The 25,830-nt window shown below is 36.2% G+C and overlaps 1 protein-coding gene and 1 long non-coding RNA gene across 2 annotated transcripts in view; one reads left to right on the forward strand and one right to left on the reverse strand.

Annotated features, from left to right (window-relative positions):
- The window catches only part of LOC148970126 (uncharacterized), a 182,804-nt gene that overhangs the window by 6,114 nt on the left and 150,860 nt on the right, over nt 1-25,830 (reverse strand). The window lies entirely within an intron of this gene.
- The window catches only part of rpn2 (ribophorin II), a 59,711-nt gene continuing 40,234 nt past the window's right edge, over nt 6,354-25,830 (forward strand). The window contains exons 1-9 of the mRNA XM_039653613.2: nt 6,354-6,465; nt 7,619-7,806; nt 8,158-8,253; nt 11,488-11,663; nt 14,094-14,169; nt 14,670-14,804; nt 17,798-17,974; nt 24,443-24,561; nt 25,281-25,386. Of these exons, the coding sequence (XP_039509547.1) occupies nt 6,453-6,465; nt 7,619-7,806; nt 8,158-8,253; nt 11,488-11,663; nt 14,094-14,169; nt 14,670-14,804; nt 17,798-17,974; nt 24,443-24,561; nt 25,281-25,386 (1,086 nt within the window). The 5' untranslated portion in view covers nt 6,354-6,452. The remainder of the gene's footprint in view (nt 6,466-7,618; nt 7,807-8,157; nt 8,254-11,487; nt 11,664-14,093; nt 14,170-14,669; nt 14,805-17,797; nt 17,975-24,442; nt 24,562-25,280; nt 25,387-25,830) is intronic.

The following is a 25,830-nucleotide window of genomic DNA, read 5'->3' on the forward strand; positions in this document are numbered from 1 at the left end:
CTCTTGCAGTCAGACCCTCAGCTACTCTCCTCGGCGACTGCTGAGAGTAACACAGAAGCAGTATAGCACAGCGGTAGGCAATGATCCTCTCAGACACACAGGACCAGACAGGACAGGACAAAACAGGACTGGTGGAAAAATTACTCAAAGAAGTCAAACAACAGCGATCCAACATACGTTAGGGTCAAACAATAATCCGACAATTCAGACAAGAAAGAGAGGGCTAGAAGTAGCGTGGAGATGAGGAGAAGATAGAGAACAGGTGTGTAGTTGATGAGAATATGAGAATCAGCTGACGGTAATGAAAGGAGGAGAAAATAGAAGTGTAAGCGTGTGGAAAGAGAAGAAATTATGATGTCTAACCGGCAGAGGAAGACAAAGGAAAGAAAACAGAAAGAAAGAACCAGACTCATGACAAGTAACTGACAAGAGTAACAAAATTTCACTTTACATTTCATATTTGTGTATTACCACAAATACACAAACAACAAATAACATTCATGGAAAAAAAAAAAAGAAACAAATTATTCTTGGTGGACATCTTGTCGCTCACGTTGGTCAGGCCAAAGATTTTCATCAACATCACATCTGATGTTACCATTGCCACACACCATGGAAAAAATCTCCTTGAATGCTGCACCCATCCCCTGCAATGGTCAGATTTATGACATGATCCACAAGTGTGGCTCTGATTTCATCAGAGACTCTGACTCTTCTATTTCCACCTCTTCCTCGATTATTTCTTCCTCTACCGTATTCTAACACGCCTTCCAATTGCTCTTCCATGAGCATGTTGCTGCAGTTCAGGGTTGTGAATGTCCTCCATTCTATATATATATATATAATCTATATATATATATATATATATACACTCTCCCAAAGTTGATTGGTTAAATGGTTAAATGGTTGATTCATATTAGAGGTAATTTGCAATTCGATTGCGAATGCAATTAGAGGTCATGTGCCAATTTAGCAAACACTACAAACAATGTCAGATATATTTTAGAATAAACAGTACATTCATGTGTACTAATAATGATAATTGAATAGATCGTTTTGAATGTGATGGCTTACACAATAAAAAATGTCTGAGAAGTTCTGAAGTGTTTGATAGTATAAGTGAGAATCGGGTCATCAGTTTTGAACAACAAGCCATATGCAATTATTTGTTGTCCAAACTGCAGACAGTTGTATGTACTCTTTGCACACATGTGCCAAAGCATTTGCAATTTGCTCAAATCAATAAGAAATTCCAATCTGATGTGAAAAAGAAGCGAATTGTTCAGAGATCTGAACTTAATGTTTTGGGAAATAAAAAAAACATTTGAGAACTGAGCCAAAGCAATTGAGAAAAACTGTAATAAGCTGAAATGCAAAACAAGATCCAAAAAATTGTAGAAAACTAGAAGTTTACTTAGAGAGGTAAAGAGAGGTAGAGATGTAGACACAGAGGTAAAGGAATATAGGGGTAGAGAAAGAGACAGAGGTAGAGAAGTAAAGGAGTACAAAAAAGAAAGGTAGAGAAAGACAGGGGGTAGATAGATAGATAGATAGATAGATAGATAGATAGATAGATAGATAGATAGATAGATAGATAGATAGACCTCAATAGAGACAAAACTATAGGTTGTATTGGCGAAATGACCTGACCGTGAGCGAGACAAGGCCTTTGTGAATGATGTGATGTATTTTTTTTGTGGATAGAGTTAAAAAAAAGGGACCACTTTGGCAAGTTAAAAAACTGGTTCGTAATGCTCTGATCACAAAAGTTTGACCTGAATTTATAATTGCTGCCAATGGAGGACTGTCTGTCACTCTTGTCCTTTGGAAGGACACAGAGAAAAAACTATAAGTCCCAGGGATTTACTAAACACATGAGAGGAACCACAACAAAAATACCTACGTTTCAAGTATAATTTTATGCCCGAAGAGTGAAAATTGTGGCCAGGCCAGCAATTTAAAAATAATTTTTTAGCATTAGTTTTCAAGCTGGCTCACTCTAGCTTATGACATCACGTGCTCTAGCTCTGAACAGTCTCTCTCATTCACTCCCATTATAATTTCAGAAACGGGTTGAAAAACATCATGAGACTAAAGTAGAGATTGTGAAAAAAGTATAATAGATATTAAAAAGTTGAATACAACTTTAATAGCTGACAAATTTCTCAACATTTTAAAGTTTAAATGATAGAAATAGCTGAAAGTATGCAGAAGTAGTAGGGAATGAAAGCAGAAGGAGCATGAAGCAGAATTTGAAGAATTCTCCATTGACTTCCATGTTAAAAAAATGCACAAAAAGCTTAATAATTTAAAAAGTATAAAGGTTATAAACAAGAAAAGTAATAGCACACATGTCCTTGAAAAGCTGCACATTTTGATACTTGAATGGTTTTTGTAGCACAAAGTAGAGAGGAGAAGAAAGCGACCGAAAAACGTACGGAAGAATACGGAATAATAAGAAAGATTTGGATTTCAAGAGTGTGAATGCTTGAAGCATCCAAATGTTTCTTATTATTCTTATTATGAATTCATATTCATCAATTGGAATTAAATCAGTTAGATTGAAACAAAAGGTGTGCATGTAAACAATGAATGTCGACTGCAGAAAGCAAAAGCCGAATCCGATTCGGCTTTTGCTTTCTGCAGTCGCGAATCCTGGACATTTTGAACGATCTCGACGGCCGGTGTGGTGAAGAGATGAGTCCCCCTGAGTCCCACCTTAGGACCCAAGCGATCTGATTGGTTCAAAGCTAGTTTTATGGGTAAACGCTTTAGTGCCTGGTTACAAATTAGAGAAAATCAGTTTATTATAAGAGACGTTTGAAGTACGTTATAAGGAGTCATTAATGTATTTTAACTTATATGTTTCATATACTAGTATATAACCGAAGCTGTAGATTGTAAATTTTAACATTTCTTGTTCTTATTGTTTTTTAGTTAGCTTACATAGTAGCATAGCATTTATCCGCGGCAAACGTCAGAATGACTAGCCGAGTTAAGGGTGTTCCAGGCGGGCTAGTTAGATGTGCTGCTGATCCCTGGTTCTGAACTTCTGACAACTCCGAAAACGCCAGAACAATGTTTTAAAAAGGCACAATCTTTATAAATCAACCACAGATTTGAGCTTTAAACAACTATATTCTCGACTTAAAAACTTAAAATGACATTTCATGACACAATAATAGTAATATTTTTAAATTTCGCTGACTTTCTCCTCTGCTGTTGACACAACCTACTATGAAAAGCGCTAAACAAATAAACGTATTACTTGAAAAGCGCTAAACAAATAAACATATAACTTGATGGCAACAAACTGCTTTTATCAAGTTATCGTGAGAACATTAGATCAGGCATACTACTGGCATACTATGGGGTCCTAAGGTGGGACCCATCTCTTCAGGGGGACTCAACTCTTCACCACACCAGACATGTCCGGGAAAAACAGGATGAATGGTAGAGCTGGAAGGTAGAGCCTTCTAGAGTTTTTTTTGCATGTTTTCAACCCGCCCATAGAGGGTGGGATCTAACTCACAGAATGTACACATAGTGTCAGCCATCTTTTTTTGGAAGCTAAGCTAGCAGTCTCTTGTTCTGTGGAGAAAGCATAGTAACTTTAGGAGAAAGCTGAGTAGTAGGGGTTACCATTCATCCTCTTTTTCCCGGACATGTCCGGCAGTCGAGATCGTTCAAAATGTCCGGGATTCAGCTTTTGCTTTCTGCAGTTGACATTTATTGTTTACATGCACACCTTTTGTTTCAATCTAACTGAATTAATTCTGATTGGTGAATCTAGTGCAGCGAAGCAAGTGCATTCTGGGAGTTGTTGTCTTTCATCCACATTAACCAAAAGTACATTTTCTGGCTTTTCTGTCTAGAAAGCTCCAAATTCAAAAATAATTTCACATTTTTTCTACATAAATGACCCATTTTAAATACACATTCATCTTTCCAGAGGTCTCCCTTTAAGGAAATACTCTTTAATTTTGTTTTGCATTTTCAAAATGTATTTTTTGGATATTCAAAGTATGATAACAGTGTGATTAAGGACAGAGGCATTTGTAATTAATCTGTTAATTTTTTAGTCAAATTTCACATCCATAAGTCAAGTGTAAGTTTTCTAACAAAAGCCCCATCTCGCCTACTACATTTCAGGCAAGGCAAAGCGCATTTTAAACAAGCCACAATGTATCTGGTTGGCTCGGGTTGGCTGGAATCAGAGCCATGTATTGAGAGAGTTGCGACACGCTTTGATGTCGCTGCAAGGCTGTCACGTGGTTCATGGAAGCCCCAATAGTTCCAAAACAGACGCGGGCTGTCATGTTCTTCAATGGACAGACAGCAGCGATTGCATTATTAAATGGTAAATATAAAATAAAACACACACCAAAGTACTTTTTAAGCTTTTATTGCATTAGGTTAATGTCAGTGTTGCATTTTGAGAGGCAGGGTGTCAACTTAGTTACGTTTTTTAGGCTATATTTTTGGAGGGAAAAGCCTGTGTTCATGTTCGCATTGGTAGTTGCAGTGGCTTTAGCGGCTCTAACTTAACTTTTCCATGTCATTCATCTGATGATGGACATCTCATGATATTTATTTTAGTATTTTATTTATTTTATTAGGTTATTGATTCCCGTGATCTTGCTTATAAATTCCGATTCAGCCATTAGCCTACCGTGATTATGCAAGGCTGGTCTGCTGTGGTGGCCCATTCAGGATTACAAACATGACAACCAACATAAAATATAAATAATTACGCTGTGCATGTACAAATTAATGATTATGGGGGAAATAGACTGCTCCCATAATGTAGCAATGACCATATTTACAGTAATGTTCGGTAAATTTTAACTTCATAAAATGAAACCGGAGAGATAACTTTTTCTTATTATAGAGATGTAATTTTGACTGTGTAGTCATTTTTTTTATACATTTTTTTGTTGTTGTTTTTTTCTTCTTCTATTTTGAATGTACTTTATTTTGTATAGTGCTGTGGACCATTTTATATGTATGTCCTGAATAAAGATGATGATGAGTTAATGAGTGAATTATTTGTTCCTAAATACGATCCATAACTGTTGGGATTCAATTCAGTATGGCTAATGTACCCCTTCATCCTAATCATAGACAACCATTCATCAGAAAACACACACACACACACACACATTTATACGATGTACTGTGTATTGGTCTACACGTTTCAATCACACATAATAACTAACCCCCCCCCCCCCCCCATATATATATATATATATTGAAGAGTTCAGATGCAAAAGTCTCTAAGTGCCATTTGAAATTTTCTTCTAGAATGATCATTTTTATCAAGCCTGTATATTTAAGTTCAGTAATTTCACTTAAATTGCAATGAAGATTATTAATTGTCATTTAAGTGAAATTACTGAACTTAAATATACAAGCTTGATAAAAATGAACATTCTAGGAGAAGATTTCAAATGGCACTTAGAGGCTTTTGCATCTGAACTCTTTATATATATATATATATATATATATATATATATATACTATTATATATATATTTTTTAAATAATATGTTATATATTTATATGATGTTATAAAAAATATTATACACATCAGGTTACCATAAGTTAGCTAACAACGTTAGTGAAGTGTTGGTCACGTAAGCTATCACTGCAATTAACCTATTATCGTCCAATAAACATTTACTAGACCTGGCTACATAACATATAACTACAGACTAGATTCACGAGAGGTCGGCTAATGTGTGTAAAAGTAAAAAATACAGTAATTTCATTAATTTACCAGCAAGAGGACATCGGAAGCACCGAAAATGCATGGGGTTCAATGCTGGAACTATCAGTGGTTGGAACTAATGGGCGGGTCCACGACACGCGTTACTTCCGCATTCCTGAGTTACAATGGCGGTCTACGGGAGTGTCAGAACTCTCTCAATACATGGCTCTGGCTGGAATGAGAACTAGTACTGGAGTGGCCAATCACAAACAGACACAAAGCACAGCACACTTTCGGTCCTTCAGTGCGCGAGAGTCTCTTTTGATTTTCACAGAAACTAAACATCATCGTGATCATTTCTAAAAGATGTTGATTTTGACGTACACTATTATAAAAAGCTCTTTAAATGTACATGTATTAACCTCTCTCACGTTTCATTCATTATTTTGCATAAATTGGCTTACACCATATCTAGTCTGTAGGGGTGTTTACGCCTTACTGTAATGCCCGTTTCATATATTTTAAATATGTGCGAAGATTATTTTTTTATAAAACACATGTTTTACATCGTGTGTATATATATATATATAGTATATAATAATATATAGTAGATACTTTTAATGTTTGATTTTTTTTTTTATTAGATCACATGAATGCATACCCCACACCGGTAATATAGATTTCATCCGCGTGTCCCGGAAGTTCTTTGAGATTTTGGTGACGCTGACGCTGCATTAGGCGACATGGCTCATCTATGTAAGTGTCATTTTTGCACGTTTTTATGCTATATTTAATGTTTATTAAAACATATTATGAGTAAACAGTTATTTGTTACTGATATGATTAGGCAGTTTTATTAATGCATTTTATCAAAATGTATTCGAATAACGTTAGTTCTTCTTGCAGGCAGCTTTCGCCACGCAGTCAATCAGCATTGTCATTTATTCTGATATTAATACATATTACATATGATATTAGATCATTTTTAAAATAAGGTTGTGCGTATTATTTATCCAGAGTCTGTATACGTTTTATTAGAAGTGTATCGTTAACAGTAGCAACAACATAGTAATATAGCTTCTGAAAATAGTAACATTTATAGTAGACAGTGACACATGTCATTTCTGGTGTTTAATATTTAGGGACGGCTTCCCGGACAGAGAGTAAGTCTGGTCCAGGAATAAGATGGCTTTTTAAACCAGATTAACAGAAACAGTTTGTCTGTCATGGTTTTAAATAGTTCTCCTAGACTTGGTCTAGTCCTGAGTTCAATAAGCTTATTTCCTGGAGGAAGTACTAAAGCTACTCCAGGACTAAATTGAGGCTTAAATTAAACCTACCAGGAGGCAGGTTAATGTCAAAGAAGACACATCACCGCACTTGTACTATGTCAGTGAAAATCAGAGAGAATCATAGATGCATAGGCCTATGAATGTATGTATTTATGTGTGTGTAACAAAGGCAAGAAAGTGAGAGCTGTGCTGGTAAACTTCACATCCCTGGCCTCAATAGCAATTGATGCTAGAGAGTAGTGTCCTTGTTAGCATGTCTGCCTTCCATGCTGTAGACCCTGGTTAGAATCCTGGTTGGAGTGGGTAGAGATCGAAGCTGTTTGCTCAAATTATTTTTATAACACTTTTCAAGTTAGGCTCAGCTGTAAAATATTTAATCGTCTAGAAATTACTCTTTTTGAGGGCAGTCTCTATAAAAGTATAAAAACAAGTTGTGCTTTCAGACCTTCAATTTACATAATTTCCACTTTAAACAACCCAGGTCTTTCCACACCCTCAACATGCACCTTATGCTTTCCTAGCATCCAAACACTTTCCTTGCTTGTTGTCTCCCTAAAATGCTGATGTGTCATCATCAAATGAACTGCATTCCATTTTTTACTTGTACGCATTTGAAGGTTTCTTCAGCTTGCTGGTCCTGTCCCTGGTTTTTGAGACCCAGACCCTGACGCCGTCCCATCAACTGACCCCCACTGACGTGGCCAGACTCCAGGCTGTATTGAGCCAACCCCTCACTGACATCAAGTCTGCTTACTACTCTGTTGTTGGACTTCACAAATTGGGAATCTTTGTTGCTGATGCAGATGTAAGAAAAAACATCTTTCATATTGGTGAAATGTCAATTTTTCTTATACATATGTCCGGTTCCTCAGACAGGGCTTAGACTAAGCTAGATCTAGGCCTTAGTTTAATTAGAACATCTTAGTAGATTTTATAAACGTGCCTTAGAAAAAAAAAAAACATTACTGGTGTGCATCTTGAGACAAAACAATGGCACTGACATATTTTAAGATCTCAGTGCAAGTTGTTTTGAGTTAAAACTGCTCAGACATGCATTTTATTCCGGGACTAGCTTAAGCCCTGTCTGTGAATCCAGGGGTTAATGTTAGTTAGTGTTTATCACTGTCTCTAAATTTGTCTTTCCTCTCTACCTCAGGAGACATGCCGGTTTATCAAGTCAAACTTAGACCCCTCTAGTGTCGAGTCGCTGTTTTATGCTGCAGAAGCCAGCCAAGCTCTCTCTGGATGTGAGGTAAAATACATAGTGTCTCTCCTTTTTGTCTTAATCACAGTTTAGCTCCAGCTCCCAGTTAATTTTGACTGCCATTTTTTGTTTTACTCTTCAGACAAAACTACTTATTGTTTTTAGTCACATTTGAGTCATTGTCTTCATTAGTTTTAGTTGACGAAAAGTAATAGCATTTTTGTAAATTTTTAGTCATTACTTTGTCAAACTAATGTTACCAACATTAATTTTGGTAGCTATTTTTTATGTAGTCTTTAAACAAAAAATAGTCTTTATAGTTTGTCTTGCTTTAGACCAATTCAATTAAGTTTATGAGAAATTTGAATCAAGGTAAATAGGCTGTATTGACATTGCGCTCTTAGCAGTAGCACATGTGCATTTTTACATATCCCTTTTCCTAAGTTGGATATCAGCCTGCACTTTGATCGCAGATTTAGTTGCAGCAAACGTGACGGAACACAGATCGACTGAATAACACTTTTGCTAAGTAAAATATCTTGAAGATCGCTGAACTCCAGCTTACTACTTTGTCTGTGTTTTCACTGCGCTTCTTCTATGGAGTCTTTTTTTATTCAATCAAACATACTCTATTTGAGAGTACAGCTAATTATTTTGTAATTAAAAAAATTAAAAGATTGCAAAGTCTTAAGGCTCAAAAACAAAGAAGTTGATGACAAAATGATTTGCAGAGCGTGTAAATCTTTCAAAACCTTTATTTTTCTTTGTACATTTTATCACTTTCATCACAAACACAAATTTTGCTGTCTTTTTTGCGGGTCTAAATCTTTTGCTTGCAAGTTGAACAGTTTTGCTTGCGAATGAAGCTGTGTCTCAGTGGGCAGCCTCTATCAACCAGGATGAAAGGCCCTTTTCTATTGGTCACCCTGGATCGGCAGGTTGACCACGCCCACTACGTTTTCCCGCTGCTGCCGCGCTTTGTTTCGTAGTCATGGTAAAAATAGGTCGTCAACAATCATTTTTCGCCATAGATTTCGTTAAAGAAATTAACACGACTTAAATTTGTTTGGGCACTCACCAGGGAGTCAGCCAATGGTTGTCTCAATTGTATAGTCAACAAGACCTCACTACAAAATTATTCAGTTTATGCAGATACTTGGCACATAAGTAAATAATTGAACACTAAATATTAATTTGACATGTTTAGGGCTGTCATTAAAGGATTAGTTCACCCCAAAATGAAAATTCTGTCAGTATTTACTCGGCCTCAAGTTGTTCCAAACCTCTATGAGTTTATTTGTTCTGCTGAACACAAAGGAAGATATTTGGAAGAATGTTGTAATCAAACAGATCTCAATCCCCATTGACTACCATAGTAGGAAAAAATACATACTATGGTAGTCAATGGGGATTGAGATCTGTTTGATTAAAACATTCTTCCAAATATCTTCCTTTGTGTTCAGCATAAACACATAGAAGTTTGGAACAACATGACAATTTTCATTTTGGGTGAACTAACCCTTTAAATGTAAGTTGACTAGAAGAGGCTTAGTTGACCAAAATTTTATTAGTCAGATTATATGGCTACAATGGATGACTAACACATTATGCCCCCTATGAACTGCCTATGTAAATATTATGTAGATCTATTGTTTACATCGAATTCATGCTTTAATACTATACTAGGGTAATCGAAGTCTGTCCAGTCTGTCCATTTAATGGTTTGCAACCATAGATTTTGTTTTCAATTGTGGCATCTAAAGGCACAATAAAAATCTCGCCCGGTTTCCACCATTTGTTAGCACTGTACCATTTGCAACTAATAGAAATAAAGCCCAACCGTGCTAGTTTGCTTAAAGGGCATATTGCAGGTTAGAGGACCCAACGAGTCAATGCATAGAAAAACAATGTAGGAACTAGATTTTCTTTAAAAAAATACTTATAAATACACTACAGAAGCTTCTGGAGTCACTTTTGTGAGAATTTTTTACTTCCGCGTCTGAAAATGGGCGTGGCGGGCGTGACGCAATGAGCTGGAGACTGGGGAGAGCGGTCGATTCACACAACAGGAAAACAATGGATCGCAATGACATTTCAGACGCTGAGGAAATACTCGTATGGCTGATCAAGCCATAAAGTTATGAGCCTGCTATGCTAAAGAGAGCAGGGACAGGCCAGGATAATGTCAGACAGAACGGTCAGAGACAAATTGAGTTGTGGTGTGAGGAGAACAGGACAAGTGTCTTCTGGTGAGAGACGTGCTTATAGATATACACGCAACGATATACACTGTGCTCACAATACTGTACAGATTATTATGATCCTATAACAGGCCAGCAGACATTAGTATGTTTAGGTTAGATTTATACTATTAAATGTATAAAAACTTTACTAGAGTATATTTCTATTGTACTAAAAGCACTCAGGTAAAATTTTAATACATATTTTTCACCTTACATAAACGGTGAGTATTTAAGTTTGAGTATTTAAACAACCAATTTTGTTTTTCAATTACAAGTTGCCTCTATTTAGGGCAAGACAAGACTAAGTTACCTATATATCACACTATTTGATGCCATTGGTATAGTATATGACGATCAATATTCTTGCTTCGGCATCTCATGTTCATCGCCGGGATGATAATCATTTGATCTGAAGTGAACGCTACACACAACCGCGTTTTCCGAAGCCGATGCGGAAGAGAAATCTCGTCTCTTCACCTGGACAAACCGCACCAGGAACGAAAGATATAGGCTATAGCACCGTCCCTTTTCTTGTAATGTAAAAACTTGTGGACTCGACCTTGACGTATTGACAGGCCTGAGTTTATGCAACCTCCACAAACACAATAATTTACCATGACGATGATAAATTAAAATACAAAAAGTACCGAAAACACTGACAGACGACCGCGCTCACTGAATACCAGCCTATACTCTTCACTGAGCCGAGGCTGCGGCTCCCTGATATTACGTCAAATGACGCGATGTTGAAAAAAAAGCCGTTTTTACTGGCAGTCCAAGAAACGCTCACTTTATCTACTAAATTAGTGCCCTTATGTTGTTTTAAAACATTTTAAATCCTGCATTAACTTTTCATATGGTATTTTCATACAAAATTATCTATTCATTTCGATTTTTTTTTTAACCTGCAATATGCTCTTTAATGCACAAGAATCAATGAGGTTTGTTTTTGTGTCATGCTTGCACGCTTGTGAATACAAGTGACATGCTCTTACTGCACGGTCATGTAATAATTATTGCTGTATTTTGATCCTGACAGATTTCTTTGTCCAATGAAACGCGTGATTTGCTGTTGGCTACAGTTAGTGAGGACTCCACTGCATCTCAGATCCATCAGTCTGTGAGTGCTCTCAGCTCCCTTGGGTTACCTCTGGCCTCACAGGAAGTGGTCAGTGCCCTGAAAGCTCGCATCTCCAAAGAGGATAATGTCTTAGCGTAAGTACATTTCTTAACATTTTTTTGGCAACACTTTACAATAAGGTTCATTAGTTAACTACATTATGGCGATTTTCCACTAGGGATGTCCCGATCCGATACTCAGGATCGGTATCGGCTCCGATCCAGCCATTTTTGCGGGATCGGGTATCGATCAGATGAGGCCGATCCAAATCCGATATTTTGCGTATACTATTATGTTATTGTTAAGCCCCACAGAAGGCACAAAAACATTCTAAAGTACCATGACGTTTTCGTGCACTCTATTATAAGTGTTCTGAAGCCATTATGTCAGAGAGAAATTAATATATAAGTCATTAAATTCAGGATCACGTAAACGTTTTCCTCTCGCGGCTGTCAGTCATTCTCCATTCAGCACTCAAACAGCGCGTCGCGTTCGGTTACAGTAAATGATGAAACTATCTTCAAGATGATTCAATGTTTATACTATTATACTTTATCTGTAGATTAGGATCTATATTTTCGCATAAAACAACATTATCTTGCTGGACTTTATTGCTGTAACTTAATCGTGTTACTTTCTACCATTGTGTCGGATGCTGTCGGTTAGATCACAACACTAGAGTCAGAGCACTATTGTTCTTCACGCGCACAGTAACTGAAATTTAAAACTGTTTAAAGAAAAGGCTCAATAAACTATTGCATAGATAGATACTGTTTAATACACTGTCCATCAATATGTATTTCCTTTATGCTTTGAACTTTCGGACTCGACGCGCAGCATGCATACCATAGGGTGCATACTCGGCTGCGTGCTGTTACTCCACGTGGTTTCAAGCGCATCATTCTGCGCTCGGAATGCGCATAAGCGCTTTGTGCCGCACTGTGTTGGAGTCATTCATATCATAATGCAGTGACGCAATTAAAGTTTATTAACATTAATAATTATTAATGTTGCTGCCTCATTAAATAGCTGTGCTATACACTTAAAACATGTCTCAAATTTTTAGTAGTCTTTGGCTATATCTAAAATAGTTCTCTTTTTAATTTTTGTTACATTGTTTTTCATGAATGTATTTTACAATAATACAAAGAGCAATATTTATTATTCACTAATCTAGTTTATAAAAGCATTTTTTGTCATTGATCATGATCATATATTTTGGGGATTTATTGTTTATCTTTATTATGAAGCTGTCTGTAGATTGTGTTTAACACACACCAGAGTGATAATGAGTTTAACACACAATTATAGAAATTCTACTTGCTTTAAAAAAAACTGTACTGGTATTTACAATGTAGAATGCTGCTGATTAAATTATTTTAACTTTAAACCTGTTGGTAGCTATAGCTAGCTTTAAGTACTGAAGTATCTGCATATATATATATATATATATATATATATATACACATACACACACTGGAGGTATATTTTAAGGGGCTAATTGAGAATATTGCTATATTATTTATTAGTTTAAAAATAAAATAAAAATATCGGATTAATATCGGTATCGGCAAAAGCCAAAGCTGCTGCATCGGTATCGGAAGTGAAAAAGTGGTATCGGGACATCCCTATTTTCCACTGCTGGTACGGCTCAGTACGGTTCGGCGTGGCACGGTTCGGCTCACTTCGCTTTTCCACTGCGCGGTACGACTCGGCACGGCACGGCACTGCTCGGTTCGCTTTAGCTCAGTTTTCTTTTCCACTTTAGTTAGTACCGCTTCAAAGTGGGTGGGATTATAGTCTGACCGTTATAGTTTATCCGGCAACCAACAAGAGGACCGTCTGCACTTCTTCCACTGACCACGATTCAGCCATTTCTTTTTTGGAAGTTTTCTTTCTTTCTTTTTTCTTCAAGCAAGTCAAGCAAGTAGTTTTAAAACAGGTGCTACAGTGGTGGCTGTTACTGGCTATTTAAATCTAACGGGTTTGATAACGCGCAAATACAATGACGCTGGTAGTGACGATTCTTTCTGTCTGACTCTGACCAATCAGTGGTCTGCAGTGTGTTCATGGTATGGTACGGAGCCGAGCCGTTCCGTACCATGCAGTGGAAAAGCGCCAAAGCGTGCCGTACCGAACTGTGCCGTACCGTACCATGCAGTGGAAAAGCGCCATTAGTTAACGTTAACTAAGAATGAACAATACTTCTTCAGCATTTGTTAATCTTTGTTAATGTTAATTTCAACGTTTACTAATATTTTATTAAAATCTTGTTAACATTAGTTAAGACACTGTGAACATGAACAAACAATGAACAGCTGGATTTGTATTAATTAACGTTAACAAAGATTAACAAAAACAGTAACAAATGTATTGCTCAGGGTTAGTTTGTGGAAGTTAATACATTAACTAATGTTTAGTAAATGAACCTTATTGTAAAGCATTACCTTTTCTTTTCTTAAGTCTTTCTTTGGAATCTTTATTCGTTAATTTGAGACAACTCTGATTTTCTCTTTTCCTGACAGAATCGTTTTGGCACTGCAGACTGCGTCTCGTCTCTCTCAGCAAGCTGAACTTGGAGATATCCTCGAGGAGATTGAGGTGTGAGAGTTTAGCACATCTTTTCTGATTTATTAACTATAGAACAATCAGCTGTAAGCTGCAGAATAAACAATAGAAATACTAAAATTACACGAGTAACACTGGAACTGCCTTTATTTATAATGTAATTCAGTTAGTATAAAAAGCTGACTTGCATAAGTTAATTTAGAGAACTTAAGTAATTACATTAATAACAATTATTAATGTTGTGATTGTTGCTGTGGGTGAATCTGACAAAACATGTCACTTTTCATACTCTAAATTAAATTAATTAGAAATTAAATATGCTTCATTATTACAATTATAAGTGCACAATATAATAAATCTTAGTGGTCCTTGAATACTAGGCTTATTTTTTTCAAGAATTTGTACATTTTGGGATTAAATATGACCTGAAATGTTTTTAACAATCAGCCAAACACCAATCTAATTTGTTGCACTGTTTTTCAAATTTAAATTTGTCGCATGCTTTGTTCTACAAACTCCTTTCTTTATTGTAGGATCTGGCTGCCCGTTTAGATGATCTAGGAGGAGAGTATCTTCAGTTTGAGGAGGGGTTGGAGGCCACAGCACTGTTTGTTTCTGCTGCGTACGCCCTGTCTGATCATGTGGACATGGAGCCCCCCCTGAAAGAGGTTTGGAGTTCAAAATAAATATAGAATAAAAATTAAAAATAAAATAAATATTCTTACTCACCCCAAGCTTTTGAACGGTTGTGTTTAATTTTACAAAAGACGCTTTGATGTTATGATGACACGCGAAATTCAGATGGAGAGCAGGGAGTGAAGAGCGCAATGGATGAGATGGAGGAAAGTCCGTACTGTACCACGTTACACGCTATTAAAAGGGAAAGATATAAACAAAAAATCAAACATATGTTGGATGTGATCCTTATTTTATGAAGAGGAGCGATTTTTCAACTGAATTGAGATTTTCCTGCCATCGAGGCAGTAGATATCAGCACCTACCTCGTCTTGCAGACATACTTTGACTTTACATAGTTCGGAAACTGGTACGTTACACAAACATAGCCACTTAAATTTGTATTAACTCACCTTTGACGAAGTGATCACTGCAGTGCACACATGGGCATTTTCCATACGGCTCCCCCCGACCGCAGACGTAGGTTTACAGCCGTTTTTCCGGAGTTTTTCAGACAGTTTCTTGCCCTTTTCCCCCTTATGAACAACAACTTTTGGTACACGATTAAAAACTTGTGGTTTGATCGACCGAAGTAACCATAAACAATGCAAAACATAGGCATTTTTAGTTTGTTATAGTGCTTTCTAAGTACAGCAAATCACTTCCGGACCTCCATTTGCATTTTTTGTATTTATTTTTGACAAATAAATCTAATTACAAAATTCGGCATATAACAGGAATGCTTCACATGACAAATATCACATGTACTGAAACAAGTTCAAACAAATAAACAGGAACAACAACAATAGAAGAGAAGAAGGAAAAAAAAATACAAATAAAAAATGAAAATTAAAATAAAAAAACTCAATATTTCTTTGTTTTCCTATAGACACACTCAATGTTCATAGAATTTGGTAAACTAAGTGAGGGCATTAATTACAATATCAAGAATTCCTCCATAAAGTTTAACAACATTGCATTCTTTTGATTCAATCTCTATTAAGAATAGACTACCTTTTGGAATGCATTTTGCTGAAATAAAAATGTCCTGAAATAAATCTGTAAGAATCCTGAAATAAAAATGTAAAAAACTGTTTTCAACATTGATAATAATGAGAAATGTTTCTTAAGCAACAAATCATCATGTTAGAATGAATTCTGAAGAATCATGTATCTTTTTAAATTAGTTAAATTACACTTTACACTCACACAGTAAACAGCTGTTTTAAATTGTATTAATATTTTACAATATTACACAGTTTTTTTATCAAATAAATGCAGCATTGGTGAGCTGAAGAGACTTCTTTTAAAAACATAAAAACTACTGATCCAAAACTTTTGACTGGTAGTATATGTTACTGTTAGTATATGGTACTGAATTAATCAATTTGGCCAATAATGGCAGACAGGAAACAAGAAGCTGGCTGAAGTTCAGGAAGTTAGTGCAGCTGGGCATAAAGCCCATTTGGCTATTCTAATGGTGTGTGTTGACTGTCTATTTCATGCACACAACGAATATAAACTACAACAGGTAAAATGCCAGTGTGACACTAGTGCTGGATTAACTATTAATTTCTCGATTTTAATTGATATTGATATGCATTCTAAAATCTCAAGATCAATCTTGTAGCTGTTTTCAGTTAATTTGTTTACAAAACAAGTGCTCCTGGCATCAAATAATTGCAATAAGCTTTGTGCTTTACTTTTAATATGAAACAAATTCTTTCAAATCCTGTCAGTTTTATCTTGAAATTCAAATATTAAATGTTGTTTTGGCACAATATGTCATGACAGATCGCTGTAGCCCCTCAGTTCAAGTGGCAACATGAATCAAGCACATATGAACTGATCATCACCTCCTCCTTACTACTAATTACAGCATGAAATAAACATTAAATAACATCAGAAGGTATGTTAAAATAAACAGTACTACTTGTACTGAAATGAATCATGGGAAAAACATCAACAATTTTAACAGCTTGTATGTACAGTATATTGAAAGCTAGTCAAATACCCTTAACCCTTATGCTGCATTAGGGATATTTTTGGTCTTTTGCAGTTTAATTTATTTCACCATTTTGGCTGTTTTAATGCAAATGGTATGAAATTTGGCAAAATTGTGACTTTTTGGATACATGTAAAAAATGTGATCCCATTTTGCAAAATATGTATAACACACACTGTGTAGATCAAATAGTAACACTCAGCACCATAAAGACCAAAAATGGCCCATTGAAACCCATTAAAACGTTGTTTAAATCTGAGGCTGTCAGTAATACATGAAACATGATTTTTGCACAAACATCCTTTCATTTTGAAGCAAAAGCATTATATTTGCATTATATAGTGTATTCCACGAGATGACGTCACTACATATTTATTCCCTATGGGTGGAAATGCACTTTATTTTAGGCAATAGGCAATGTTTAATAGGTGGCCATTTTTGGTCTCTAACGCGCTAAGTGGGATTTTTTGCAAAGTGGGACTGTGATAATCCAAATCTAAAGTTTTCTCTTTGCATTTAGTTTATTGAAAATAATTGAATTTTTGTGTTTTTTCCTCTTATACAAATCGATGGTTTCGCAAACAAAACTGGTAATTAAAGGGTTAAAATCCTGAAATTGAATACATTTTTGGTAGTTATGATGAGGACTGATGCTGGTTAAAAGATTTAACTTGGTAAAAGTGGAAAATAATAATAATATATAATATTTTAGGCAATGTTTAATATGTGGCCATTTTTGGTCCTTAATTCACTCAACGGTGTTAAATCTAATGCAGCACAAGGGTTAAAACCATTAGTAAGCTAGACTAACTCTAGAGAGGAGCATTTTGATAAATATGCACGATATTACATATTCGTTATATTTTTACTTACCCTTTTAGTGATGTCTTAATTTTTTGAACAGGTTATTACAGTTTACTATTGTTTAAATGTTTATATTTTAAAAACAAATTTGAGTAAAAACACACTTGTCCATCACAGGATCAGGTAATCCAGCTGGTGAATTCCATCTTCAGTAAGAAGTCCTGGGACTCTCTCTCAGAGGCGTTCAGTGTGGCCAGTGCGGCTGCAGCTCTTTCCAACAATCACTTCCATGTGCCGGTTATTGTCAGTGCCCAGGGCCCTGCTGCCGTATCCCACAGCCAGCCCTTCCTCCAGGTAGGCCTCAATTTTAAGTGTGTACTCTGTACATATCTATGAAAGGAGTTTTGAAATGACTAATCAAAATGTACTTGATATTTATAAATAAGATGTTGCTCTAAAACTAACTTCCCAGTTTAAAGTTCTTTTCTACCTTTCTCAAATGTCCGGATTTGAAATCGTGACAAGTGTGATGTTACAATTCTCTACCACATGCACTTGTCAAACAAATGTCATTGCCATAAATATATCAAGAAGGTGTGTTTTGAACAGCTCATGTCTGTCCTTCAATCACAAGAGTGACACTGTAGTTAGATAAGATTGTCAAATAGCCTTTCTAAAGATCCAAGCTTCACAAATGCCAGGCTGAAGTTAAAATTAAAGACGTGCATCATTTGTTCTGCACATTTTACAACAGACTGTTTTGTGAATTATCTGGGTTTTTTAAAAATATACTTTATTTAAAGTTATGGCATTGGCAACGTTGGTAATTTAAACAATGTTTTAATCTCACAGAAAGACGTTCCAAATCCATTTGTCCTTTGTGTTAGAAGCCATGTGAATGCTTGGAGTACATGAGAAATAGAATGAGGCATCAGTTAACTGTCTGGGATTTTTCGTGTCGTGTTGCGCCACATTGAAGATAAAAGATATTAAAAATACTGAGAAAGTAATTCAAGTGTAGAGGAGATGGAGACATACTGGAGATGTCTGTTCAGCTCTTAAAGTGGCAGTTCTTCCAGAGGTCAAAAGCTTTAGTTAGTTTCAGTATGTGTCACTGAAGTTGGTTTGCTTTCCTTTGACTATGAGCTACAAAGTCAGGTTGATAATGACTTCAATGACAGTCATCTAAGCCTGTTTCTCTTGACCACAATGGTGCCAGCCACAATGTCACAGTCCAGCTGTGCTGAAAGAAGTGTGATGAATGCCGGTAAAAAGAAAGCGATGGAGAAGCTCTTGTTTAAGAACTTAGACAGTGTAGACGGCATCACTGATTGATGTAATGGGTTCCTTTTGTTTTTTATGACATCCTGTGTAGACAGTGTTTCTATGTGTTTTTAATAAACGTGAAACCAGTATTTAATACTATTAAAGTGTTAGTTCAGCCAAAAGTTAAAATGTCGTTCAAAACCCGTAAGACCTTCGTTTATCTTCAGAACACAAGTTAAGATATTTTTTATCAAATGTGAGAGCTTTCTGATCCCTCTATAGACAGCAACTTCATTGATACTTTTCAAGGCCCAGAAAGGTAGTATATCATCGTTAAAATAGTCCATGTGACCACAATGGTTCAAATGTAATGTTATGAAGCGATGAGAATACTTTTTGTGTGCAAAAAATTTAAATAATGACTTAATAATAATGAGTTAATTTATCTTCTGTGTCAGATCTCCTACGCTATTCGCTTAGTAAATGCAGTACAGCGCTACATCAGAAATTGATCATTTGATCATCACACTTCACAGAGTGAAAATGAGGAAGGAAAATTATAATTCTTACAAATATTGGATGTTTAAGATGGAGTGTGAAAACAACTCACTAGCATGCTGTGCACATACTCTGCTGCCAGTAGAAAGACTTGGGGTGTTCACACATGGCAGGTTTTGTTCGATTAAAACAAACACTGGTGCAAAACACTGGAAAGGTGGGTCTCGGTCCGCTTCTAGATGAACACTTCTAGGTGCGGTTCGACTGAAATATGAATGCAGCGTAGACATCTAAACAAACAAAAAAAAAAGGTTAAACATACATTTAAGCTCTTCATGAATGGTAAAAAAATGCCATCATATGTACTCAAATTCTATGAGCGCTTTTAGCCCAGCACACAGCATTGTTCTGGATGTTCTGTAAGTTCCGTCGCAACATATACATCATACATCATTGTTTTTTGTTGTTGTTTGTTCATTTGTTTTTCTATTTTTCAGTGTTCACTGTTAACGCTAACCACGCGAACCACGATTAAAAGCCCCGATATACTCTCTGTGAAGTTTTTCGCTTATACTCTTAAAATGAAGTTCGAAATATGTGACCAGCGGTATACCGTAAATAAAGCGTAATATAAATGAAAATGACTACTGTTAGCGAACATCTGATGCCACCCACATTGCTGAGTGTCTTTAAGGTAAATATGTGCTGTGCTTTCCTCTCAATAACAAAATCAACAACAAAATTGTGAAAACGGCAAGCATTCTTTTTATGAAGCAAAAGAAAAGCATCTGACGTGGATATGTTTGCTCTAGCTCTGCAATTCGGCATTGTCACATCATGTTTATTTATATTGTACGTAGGGTTGGGTATCGAGAATCAAGTATCGATTGGAACCGGGACTAATTTTTAGTTTTTCCCGGAATCGTTCAAAAGTTAAAATTTCGATTCCTAGTTTCGATATTCACAGTCCGCCGAACGGAAGAAGAAACCGCTGAACACCAACGAACGAAGAAGCGTCTACCGGAAGTGTTGCAGGGTCCCCGCGGGTCCTTAAAGTCTTAAAACGTCTTAAATAAAATTTTCGCTTTTTAAGGCCTGAAAATGTCTTAAAATCTGAAATTTCCGATAAGGAGGTCTAAAATATCACGTACGGACCTTACATTTCTTGTCCGACTCGTCATCCGTTTTTTTGTTTTGTTAACAGACTGTGTTTACGGGCATTCATGCTTGGTTGCCAGATTTAAATAATTAAATCCCCAGTCAGAGCTTTTCTGTTAAGTTTTTTACCCGGTCTTGTCAATAGTATCTGGCAACCATGCTCTACACTGCTGAAGAAGCGCCGATGATCTGAAAACAGACAAGTATCTGGAGTTCAGTGATATTCATTTGAGATTATCTACTTGAATTAATTAAAGTGTCATTCAGTTGGTCTTTATTCTGTCACGAGCTGTTTGTGCGACTAAATCTGTGATCAATACAGGCTAATATCCAGCAGTGTTTTTAATGTTGATCATATTATTGCATATTATTGCTGTTTTGCAACGAAAGCCACTGCAGAACTGCAGCAAACAGTGGTGATTCTAATTTGTAAGATTCAATGACCCGTTCATAAATACAGACACTTGCTTTGTTACCATGTTTGTTACTGATGAATGAATGACTCGATGATGGATGACTCGCTCATAAAGACAGTGACTTACCGCCACCTACTGGCGATTTTAATTTAATGTTTAAAAGTATCACCTCGTTTTTACCATCATTGGATATTTATTGAACATTGTTTTATTTAAAGCATTATTTATTTTACGAAAGTATTTATACAGGTAAAAAAATGAACTAGAAAAAATCGATTAAAGTGGGCAGATATTGTCCCTAAATGGAAAAGTTGTGACTGCAGTCTGAGTGCAAGAGGGCTATGGCATTCTAAAACATTGGAGAACCACTGAACTGAGGAACAGGGATATGTAGAATTGCACAAGTGCTACTGCTAAAGAGTGCATTCTCAATACAGCCTGTTTCCTTGATTCAAATGTCTCATAAGCTTAATTGAATTGGCCTAAAGTGAAAAATTATAATGTAATTTTTTTCTCTAAAGACTACATATAAAATAGCTACCAAAATTAATGTCGGTAACTGAAGTTTGACTAAAAGTAATTACTAAAAGTTGACAAAAAAAATGCAAAGGCTTTGTCAACTAAAACTAGATTAAATTACTGACTAAAATGTGACTAAGACCAATAAGAATTTTCATTTGAAGACTAAGACTAAAACAAAAAATGGCTGCCAAAATTATTAAATTGTTGTGTCGTGCTGATTATTTTCCTTTTTTTTGTTGTGGTAAAGTCTTAAATTTGCCTTTTAGAGGACTTAAAAAGGTCTTAAAAGTCATTAAATTTGCTGTTAAAAATGTGCAGATACCCTGTGTTGGCATAACTGCGCGAGTTGAACATGAGTTGCTTACGTTGGCGGTCCAAAGTGTGGCTTCACTTTTCTAAAAATAACGAAATCTCGGCAAAATGCAACATTTGTGACAAAAAGGAGTATTTGTGACAGAAGGAGTATTTCCTTCAGAAAGACCGTTGGTTAGCAAGGTTAGCTAAACTTTTTTGACCCTGCCTCTTAAAAGAATCGGAATCGAGAATCGTTAGGAACCGGAATTGAAACAAGGAATCGGAATCGGAATCAGAATCGTTCAAATTCAAACGATACCCAACCCTAATTGTACGTAATACAAGAGAGTGCTTAATTAAGCAGCTTTACTATATTAAACATGAAAAACAGTGTTAGTGTCATTTCATCAGAAGTCAAACTTAATTTTCTACTATAAAGTGACTCTCCATGTTTTTACTTGAGGTCGTCTGACCTCAACAGACTCATGAGGAGAAATAAACTGGAAAAGATTTCGGGATGAAAGAAGGTGGAGTATTAGCACACACCAATGTATCGTGGAGGACCAATGCTAGTACAAAGGTGTTTACCAGCCGTAGTGAACTTTTCTGGAAAGTTCGCTTTGGCAAGCTGTTCTGAATTCCCAAAACCAACATTTAAACAAAGTTTGTTTTGGTCGAAATGACTTCATCAGTTCATTCTTCAATTTCGCTTTAAAGGAACACTCCGACTTTTTGGGACTTTAGCCTATTCACCTTACCCCCCAGAGTTAGATAAGTCCATACATACCTTTTTCATCTCCGTGCGTGCTATAAGTCTGTTTGACGCACCTACCGCTAGCCTAGCTTAGCACAAAGACTGGATGTGAATGGTTGCAGCTTTCATACTAATCCAAATGAGTGACTAAATAACGCAAACGTTTTCCTATTTACATGTTGTGATTTGTATAGTCACAGAGTGTGCAAATATCAAGGCCATATGAGACACAGACATCTTTTAACCGTATAAATACTATATTTTCTGAAGGCGAAGCGCTGCTACTTGGGCAGAGTGATAACCATCACCTGAGACGCACCGTGACGAGGAGCAAAGAGTTCGCTCAGTGTTGGAGTAAAGAGTAAAGAGTCAGCAATTACTAACGTTAGATAGAAAAGCATAGTTTATCATGGGTGTTTGCTTTATTGTATGAGCTGTGACAATAAACAGGGGAGACCAGGTAATACAGTACCATGTTTCATTGATATCCAAAAATGCACCCAGATTTATAAATATCACAGAACATGAATAAATAATTATTATTACAGGAATCAATATATTTTAAATGCAATTTATTAGCTGAACCAAATGTATTCAACAGTATATAATATACAGTATAATTGCATTACTATAGGATAGAATAAGGGGAAAGTAATAGCACAAATTGTTTTTGCACAATGAACTCACAGCCTATCGTACCCTTTTGCACGCTCAAGTTCGTTATTTCCATGGTTATTTCAAATTTAGGCTACTAGGCGCACCGCGCGCAGGGTGCAAGTTCAACGCGGTGAACGCGCTCGTTTTTTTCCAAGCGCGTCCGCACCGCATCAAGATAAAAACATATTCATACCCTAATCATATAATAGTGTCACTAACGTTACATTAGATCTGGCTAATGGCACTGTTACAGTAGGTCATCTAAAAACATAACGGAACACTTACCTCAGCCGCAGGTGATCCACTTGTCCTGTCTGTGCTATCGATGGGATGGCCGTATCCTTCAGCACATTATGGTCCGTGTGGCAAATTGCATTTTTTCAAAATAGTCGTCCTCATTGAAATGTACCGAGCAAACAATGTCCCTTGATAATCTATTTAGTTGTGTTTGGATCAATATCCAGAGTAAGTAAGTTAGCCATTTCTTCATCCAGTCAGCGTTTTTAGTTGGAATTCTGTGAAACATGGTATTACCTCCCGTTTACAGTCGCAGCTATTTACAATAGAGCAAAAACCCATGACTGTAAACCACGCTTTTACTATTTATAAATTGCTGACTCTGTTACCCAAACTCTGAGCGAACTCTCCTCACCATGGCGTGTCTCAGGTGATGCGGTTATCACTCCGTCAAAGTAGCAGTGCTTCGCCTTCAGAGAATAGCTCCCAGGTTTCATACGGTTAAAAGATGTCTGTGTCTCATTTGACTTTGTTATTTGTACATTCTGTGACTATACAAATCACAACATGTAAATAGGAAAACGTTTGCGTTATTTTGCCACTCATTTGGATTAGTATGAAAGCTGCAACCATTCACATCCAGTCTTTGTGCTAAGCTAGGCTAGCGGTGGGTGCGTCAAACAGACTTATAGCACGGAGATGAAAAAGGTATGTATGGACTTATCTAACTCTGGGGGGTAAGGTGAATAGACTAAAGTCCCAAAAAGTCGGAGTGTTCCTTTAAGTAAATCAGGGCCATAAATGTATAGTTTTATTTTTTGGTCTGGGCCAAAAGAATCGAACTACAAGTGTGATCATCACACTCTTACTCTTTAAAGGGTATTTACCAAACTCGGACATCTTTCAGTTGTCTGGTCTTGTGATGAGTCTTGATTAGACTGAGATTTGTTTTTCACAGTTCCAAGGTAACTTTTTTTTTTGCCCTGAGATAATCTGTACTGTCTGTGTTTGTCAATGCAGCTTCAGGTGACGGATGTCTTGTGTCAGCCACTCAGTTCAGCCAGGGTGCTAGTGGAGTCCGCCAGTGCTGTGTCCTCAAAATCTGCCATCCTGAGTCAGGCACAATTCACCCTCAGAGAGTATGTGCATTGTAGATCATGGATATTGCTTGTTCTTGAGTTATAAAATACCAAAATGTTAGTAGTTGATACCAGTGAAATTTCTGGTATTTATACCAATACCAGTGATTGGCCATACATTTTTGAAACCACAGAAAAAAAATGCATTGAAAGAATTGGTGTACTTTGCCATAATTTACTCACCATCATGCCGTTCCAAATCAGTAAGACTTTCGTTCATCTTCAGAACTTAATCAAGATATTTTTAATATTCTCTCATCATTTTTGCCAATTTATTGAAAGTCTGTGGAGGTAAGCTTTGAAAAGTACATAAATGCTTTGTAAGTAATCAATTTGAATCAAGAGGTTTAATCAAATTCTTCTGAAGAGACACAATCCTTTATATGATAAACAGATTTAATTTTGATTATGGGATTTTTTTCCCCCATATAAACAGTGATCAACGCACATACATAGAGCTCATAAAACATTGTCAGCTCAGACGTGCGTGCTTGACGTACAAGAACCAATGAGGTTTGTTCTTGAGCGTATAGCAAGCACGGTTGGTCTTTATGTTTAGACTATATTTTAAACCATCTATTTAATTATACCATCTATTTATTATACCAGTATAATGTTTTGTATAATATTTCACAATTATGGATAATGGAATAATTAGCCTGACGCCTATAATTTTTTTACATTTTGAATGTTTTAAAAGTCTTTTCTCTGTTTCACAGTGGGGTTTTTGAGTTGAATTTCATGGCCAGCCAGCCAGCGAGTGGCTACTATCAGTTCTCTGTTGTCGTTGATGGTGACAGCCGATTTATTGCCAACCATGTTGAGGTACTTAACTGAATCTTTGGCACGTACTAGGGGGGAAAAAGTTGAGTTTTTTGTATGTGTTTAGCTTATGTGTCGTGTCTTCTCATGAGTACTCATAATTAACACATTCGGTCACAGAGTTGACCTCAGCGTTTATGTCTTAATTGTTGCAATGAACTGTGATTCATTTACATTCACTCAACATTCACGTTTAATTGGTCTAGTGAGCATTCATTCACATTGTACCTATGAAAAGAATAATTGCTCTGACTTTTCAGTGTACAATTATAAGGTCAAAAACATGTCACATTTGCTGTGGAGATTTTCAGAATTCAAGTAAAAAAAAAAAAAGACAATTACTGTAACTGCTGTATTTTTCATTTTTCCCAGCACATTTGCATTTACAAATGTCGATTTTAATGTATTACAATAATTTCTTAGTCATTTTAAAGCCTATGATTGAAA

The sequence above is a fragment of the Pimephales promelas genome, chromosome 21 (assembly GCF_988280905.1).
Source record: "Pimephales promelas chromosome 21, fPimPro1.hap1.1, whole genome shotgun sequence".
Lineage (NCBI taxonomy): Eukaryota > Metazoa > Chordata > Actinopteri > Cypriniformes > Leuciscidae > Pimephales > Pimephales promelas.